The 7,320-nt window shown below is 39.0% G+C and overlaps 1 protein-coding gene across 1 annotated transcript; it reads right to left on the bottom strand.

Moving 5' to 3' along the window:
* Window positions 1-118: 118 nt before the first annotated feature.
* Window positions 119-6,099, bottom strand: LOC136244452 (uncharacterized). The gene is made up of 2 exons (XM_066036047.1): window positions 5,103-6,099; window positions 119-147 (listed from the first exon to the last, which is right to left on the bottom strand). The coding sequence occupies exons 1-2, from the start codon at window positions 5,973-5,975 to the stop codon at window positions 127-129; spliced, it is 894 nt and encodes a 297-aa protein (XP_065892119.1). The 5' UTR covers window positions 5,976-6,099; the 3' UTR covers window positions 119-126.
* Between the last annotated feature and the right edge of the window lie 1,221 nt (window positions 6,100-7,320).

The raw sequence follows: 7,320 nt of genomic DNA, 5'->3' as shown, positions 1-7,320 counted from the left end.
CATACAGATAGGCTATTTACCTTAGAAAGTATTCAAAATCTAAATCCCACTAGTAAAAGGTAGTTGTCAATGGTAACCATATGTGTTGTCAATGACAACCTGCTTTACTACAACTGATCTTTGCCATTATGTAATATAATATTGATGCTATGACGAGAAAACACATGGGAACCACATGTATGACTTCATGTTCACTTGGTTTAAGTATGTCAAATGCACAAATAATTGGGAAGCCATAAAATGTAATCTGGTTCCTATCAAAAATTGAAAGGAAGTAGACAACATTTGGAGAAAGTTTGGTGCTTTTGTCCAGACAAGGCCAGTTCAGCAAGGTTGGCCAGGTGGGCCATGGTACACCCAATAATTCCTGCCTAAATATTTTAACTGAGCAAACCAGTTTAATTATTCTGATGCCTGGTTTCCAATTGTCACTGAAGTGGCTGGCCTTGTTTCTCCTTGTAACAGCTGCAGTGACATTATTTGTCACAGTTGTAGTTGTTGTAGGAGGCCATTCACGATTGTTATCTCACACCATGGACCTAGTAAAGTAACGCCCTTGGCCTTTATTTAGGACAGGCGTTTATGGTATTTATTTAGGTGTTTAGGGCAGTGGCGTAGCTAGCCCAGAAGGATTGGTTGGGCACCATTGTATGCCACTAAGCTGCAGCAACCATGATGTGTGCAGCTAGGGCCTAGGATTGCATGCTCCCAGGAAAATTTTTGAAAATTACATGCTGAGACGTGCTAAGATTCAATTTGGTGGCATTTTACAGTTAAAATTTATCATCTCTAGTAGGGCACTAGCTGTATGTACGTTTTGTTTGCATAATTATTATTATTAGTTACGTAGTTGTAGGATGCTTCATATTGCACCTCGTATCGTACAATTTAGCTATAGCTAGCTGCGTACGGTGAGTACCTGAGTTGGTGGGGCACTGGAACTGATTGGTTGGGCCTGTGCCCTACCAGTACCCACCTTAGCTATGCCACTGGTTTAGGGCCTCAACATACGTGACAACATGTGTTGTCATTGACCGGGACAAGATTCATGGTTTACTGAGTTTAGTTTTTTTCATTATGATGATAAAGAAGTGTTTTGCCACACTTGCAACAGGGAGAAGAAAATACATAGCTTATACAACAAGCTTTTGTAAGTTTAATATTAACTGGTTGATTTATCAACATTGCATTGCCAGCAACTTTCAACAAATGGAAAGATGGACTGGCAAAATTTTTAAGCTGGATACTAGCTAGCTATAAGACTACTGATTAAATTTTCTGTCCAAATTATCATAATTTTCATTCTCAAGCATCTAAATTTCAAAAAGTTTCCTTGGAGGGCATGCCCCCAGATCCCCCTAGAGGGAAAAATGCTTTGCATTTTACAAGCACAGTGTGCAGTGACTTATTCCTGTCAAATATATATCAGTTTAGCCCACCCAATGTTAAAAAAGTGAGCCGGCCCTGCCGGAATGTCCACATCCATTCAAAATAAGCCATTAAGCTGCCCAACTACTATATACACTTTTGGCGTAATTGCCAGCAAATCATCATGCTACATATTTTACATATAATTATAAATTAGCTCTAATAACCTTTTAAGGTGACATATGTTTAGTGGGAATGATAGTTCACATTTGGTTATTCAATGGAGCATCTCCTACATATCACATACAGCAGAGGAATGTGTGGTATGCACTCAAGTACACATTGTACAGGTGTTATATACACAGGCATATACTATTGACAATCATGTCATAGAATTATCCCTTCTTGTTATATATCTCACCTATTATACCAGCATCTTTATATATACTTATCAAATGAGTTGTAGCATCATTATAAGATTTTCACTTACAGGCAGCAAGAGCTGTATTTTTCAACTGTATTACTTTCTATTAAAATTACTTCCATTCAATCTCAGGAGCACCCTAGCTGTACTCCCAAAACTGGCCTTATTACTGGGTTACAAGATTTTCCATCTAAGCCCACCCCCAGCCATATCATTTACAACACTTGCCTTTTTTCGTCACTGTAAGATGCTGAGCACTAATTGCCACTGACATCAAGAGATGTCAGTGGAAATTAGTGCTCAGCATCTTCCTGCTGAGCATTACAATGCCTCTTCAAGTGAGAATATCAGTGATCAATTTATGTTTAACCAGATCGATAGTTCTACTGTTTTTGCCCACCTGTCATCTCTTGATGTGAGAAAATCCACTGGCCAGATGATTTATCTTCTAGATTTTTAAAGGAAGTTGCTAATGAGATTGCTGAACCATTGACTAGTTTGTTTAATTATTCATTACAGCAAAAAGTTGTGCCATCAGCTTGGAAGAGGTCTCACATTACGCCTGTACATAAGGGTGGCGCCCCTGATGACCCCTCTAATTATCGTCCTATTGCTGTCGTCCCTGTGGTCATGAATGTTTTGGAGAAAATTGTCTCTACACAACTCGGCCAGTACCTTAAACAGAATAATTTGTTGCATCCACACCAGGGTGCGTATCGTTGTGGTAAATCTACTGAAGATAATTTGTTATTGGCAGTCGATCATATTGCTACATCATTGGATAGAGGCAGTGTAGTTTGTGCTGCATTTATTGACTTGAGGAAGGCGTTTGACTCACTTGATCACTGCCTGCTATTACAAAGAATTTCTGAACTTGGTGTTCACAGTACAGCAGCGGAATGGTTTAAAGATTATCCGTCTAACCGTTATCACAGAATTAAGTCATCTGTTACATTTTCATCATGGAGACTTATGAAGGGTGGCATACCCCAGGGGAGTGACCTTGGGCCATTGTTGTTTTTAATTTATATGAATTCTCTTCCAACACAGTTGGCCAATGGTCTACTTTTACAGTATGCAACTATTATTTGCACTGGTGCCACCCCAGCTACTGTACAAAATACTATATGTGCTCTCAACTCTCATTAATGCAGCAGTGGATTTTACAGAGTAGAATGGAAATTAACTTTAAAAAATCTTCCGTTATGTGGTTTAAAACCTCCATTCTTTCCACAAAGTTTACACATCCTCCTATATCTGTTGGTGGTGTTGTTCTACAAGTTACTGAGAAACAGAAGTATTTAGAACTTATTTTTGACTCTACTATGTCTTGGACCCATCACGTTGCTAATGTGTGCCGTAAAATGTCGTACTATCTATGTTTGCTTAGGTCTCATCGACATGTTATTGACAATAGTTTGATGAAGATGTTATTGGAATCCCTGGTATTGTCTCATTTGTCTTACCGTGTAACAGTTTGGGACCATCACTGGGAAGCACTCTACTGCAAGGATGCAGAACCGTGCAGTAAGGTTGTGTTATGACCTAAGGAAATATGATCATGTGTCTGAATTTTATCATAGATTGCAATGATTGCCACTGCCTTATTTTATTCAGTTTAAATCACTGTGTTTAATGTACCACCAGTACCACCAAGTTAAATGTATCCCACTCGAACCACCAATTGTTTTTGGTGGAACTACTTCTTATAGTACAAGGACACCAGTATATTTTGCAAACATATACCTATGTTCCGCTTATGCTTTACTCAACATTTTTTTCATTATGAAACCATTCAATGGTGGAATGTATTACCATCATCTGTAACTGACTGTATTAATTCTCCATTTTATGAGTATGTGGATGTCCTTAAGCAGCACTGTGACTCACTCCTTTGATAACATTAATATGATTGTAACTATATGCATGTTTTTTGTTTTTGTGTGTGTGTGTTGTAAGTTGTTTAGTTTGGTTGTCTTTGTATCGGTTATACCTTACTTTGTTTAGTTGTGTGTATTATCTATGTATTGTATGTGTCCCTCCGGGCAAGGAAGAACGGCTGTAGCCGATTGCTCGGAGGTTAAAATATAAATCAAAAATAAATCAAAAAAATAAGAACCCTAGCAAAGAGATACATATTATTTTGTTTATTTTAACCACCGGTGTCAAAAACCCAATTCAACCCACGATCACCTTGTACTGGGGTTACAAATGATAGGTGCATAAGAGCATATCAGGGGTGTACTCAGGAATTTTGAAAAAGGGATTTCTGAATTAGAGTTTATATTTCATGACTATCTTGATCTTCACCAAAATTATTCTTCAGAACAGTGCTATATACAAGCGTAGTTATTATGTGAGAAACATTATTATTATGTATGTTTTACTTGCACAGTATACAAGCTAGATGATAGAAAGAAACTCTAGGGGGGTGGGGGGTGGCTGGCCTAGATTTCAAGTTGAGATTCTCCTTTGTCAAAGCTTGCGGAAGAGCTGACAGTGTTATTATCATATCAGTGACTGAATTTCTAATTTTTTCTTACAGTTGAGTCAGGTCACTATAGCCAACTAACTACAGTAAAAGTCTCATTGCCATGTATTGTGGGGCTTTCTTCACCTTTAGCTCTGTATTACTAACTTATAGAATGTTACCATAATAATATTACTTCATTACATAATAATTTTAAATTGCTAGTAACAGATTATGGTTTCTTCAAAAGTAACTTACTGTAAGTTATACAAACAGCTGTAAATATAGGGTGCTGCCAAGCAAAGTAGGATCAATTGAACAATTGAACAAGCTTATTCAACAAGCCTGGTAAGAACAAGAACTGATATCAAGTTGCGGCCAAGTGAATGCAGTAGTACCCATTCTCTTTGTAGCTATAGCTAGTTGCATGTGTATTTGCTCTAGTTTTATTATAGCTATATCTAACTACAAAGAGAATGGGAAATACTGCATTCACTTGGCTGCAACTTGATATCAGTCCTTGTTCTTTCCAGTCATGTTGAATAAGCTTGTTTTCTATTCTGATATGCTCAGGGTTGTGAGTGAGTACATTCAGTGTTATGGATTACAAGTACAAAACACTAAGAGGTATACACATTAAAAAAGGTTGTACTAAAAAGGCTCAGAGTAGAAAAAGAGGTTGCCAAAAGGTACCACAGCAGCAAGACTTATGATGAGCGCTTTGTTTGGTGCAAGTCGCTTTGATATGTGCCTGCATCAGCTGGCGAGAAACAAGAATTTAGGTGGTCAGTTAGACAGCTTTTCAGCTTTGTATACAGGTGTACATGTGTTATGATTTACCTTTAATGATTCTGACAAGATGTTTATATTGGGACGTACTGCTGGATCGTTGTCCAGACACCTTTGTACCAGTGACCTTAACTCATCAGCTTCCCCAACCATCATATCTATATGACGCTGACGACGTTCAGTTTCAGTAAATCCTCTCACACAACGTGTCCTGGGATCAAATTCTGCTATTGCTGTTGGAGTAGGCCATTCTTCATTGATCACAAATAGTGTGACTCCACCGAATGAGAAAATATCTAGTGAAGTATCATACACTGGCTTGTCAATGAGGGACTCTGGTGGCATAAAGTCAGCAGTTCCTGGAGCTGTTGTTAGTGTGCTACGTCTGCTTGTATTCTTGTCAGCTTGGATCATTTTAGCCACACCCAAGTCTCCAATTTTAGCTACCAGTTTGTCAGTCAACATCACATTATTGGGAGAAAGATCGCGGTGGATTATTGGAGGATCACGTGTGTGTAAGTAAGCCAATCCATGTGATATGTCAAGCAAAATGGAGTGCTTTGCTTTGATCTCAACATTTGGCTTGTCCCTGAGAAAAGACGTCAGACTTTGATCCATCAACTCCATAACGATAACTGGAAGATAAGAATTCCTGTCTAGATAGCAGATTCCCATAAACTGCACAATATTTGGGTGTTCCAGGACACTGCATTGATAGCATTCACGTAGAAAACTTTTCTTTATCGCCTGTTTTTGCTCTTCTCCGACTTCTTCCACCAGGATTGAGTGAATTTCTTTCGCCGCGTAAACATGTCCATCATATTTCACTGTAAAAACCTTCGCGTAAGCACCACGTCCTAGTTCTCTGCCATCGACTTCTACTTTCGTAAGAGTCACCTGTTTTAGCAATTCTTCAGCGTCCATTTTAGACTAGCTATGCACGGCCTTCCATACAAAATTTTCGTTTAGTGTTATACGAATGCGTAAACCTTAGCTAAGGTCACCTATATAGCTAGCTATACAGTTATAAATGGATGAGAGTGCCACGGCTGACTGCACAGCTGGCAATAAATTATGCGGTCTTGACTTCGAGTCCGTATTTAGTCATGCATACGAGAGAAGCCGTTTACAGCTATATCCGGGGGAATTCCATGCATATCCACGTTAGCGCCGTTAGCGGAGTCATTATTATTATTATTAGCGCTTTACAGTGACCAGCACTGAAGGTCTGACAGCAACATGTGCTGCAGCCTTAGGATTACCTAAGTCAGCCAGGGCAGTTGGGACTATAGGCTATCCACGTAGATTTGGCGTTTAGTTACACCATCTTTAGCTATAGCTATACAAAAATGAGAGCAGCTACTAAACCTCATAGGCGGAGGAAAGGGCTGGAGAAGTGGGGGGGGGGGGGGCTAGGGGGCTGAAGCCTCCCTCCTCGGTCTGCTGAGGGGGCCAGCCCCCCTCAGAATGATATCACGCCAAAATTATCCTTCTTGGAGTAGGGCTGAAACGAGGGCTGAAAACCGCGATAAAGATCGAGATACTCTAATAGAGCAGTCACTCTAATAAAGCAGTCACAGTGTGTAGCGAGCTATGTAAGGATTTTATGTAGTTTATCAGCTATAAATGCGTAGCTGGTGAGGTGGGCAGCTATTCTCAGCTGGCTGTGACCTTTTTTTTTTTTCAGGTCTCACCTCACCAACCCGGAGACAATGTAGATCATTGGTCACTGTAAAGTGTTAATAATAATAATAATAATAATTTCCATAAGTCTGGGCAGGGGCTAAAAAAGGGGGCTAGTTGTGGCCAAAAATCTAGTTGTAGCTAAATGACTTTTAGCTAGTTGTAAATGGTATTTGGCTAGTTGTAAAAGTCAGTGACCGGATCTGCGAAAACCCGACTTAGCTAATGGCGCATTTTTCAAATTCTTTATTGAATATTTATAATCTACTTAGCCAAGTGTATGCTGGCCAAGTTTTAGCCTTGTATGTTATAGCTTTCTGAGATTAACTAAATCCGAAGCTAGCTATCTCTATTTAATAGTTGTGAATCATAGCTATTTGAAAGCAAACTGGCCTAAGCAATTTTTAAAACTACACTTTCTGAGATTGAATTTAAGGACATTTTTGAGAGTTGAGCGTACTATTTTGAAAACAATTAAGCTTAATTTAAGATATACTGGGTATACATGTACATAGATATTATAGCTATACTACGTAATGTCTTTGGCTGTATATATAGCTACGTACGTACTTTGGCTCTTGGATAT

The sequence above is a fragment of the Dysidea avara genome, chromosome 14 (genome assembly GCF_963678975.1).
Source record: "Dysidea avara chromosome 14, odDysAvar1.4, whole genome shotgun sequence".
Lineage (NCBI taxonomy): Eukaryota > Metazoa > Porifera > Demospongiae > Dictyoceratida > Dysideidae > Dysidea > Dysidea avara.
This window is presented reverse-complemented; position numbering and strand designations above follow the sequence as displayed.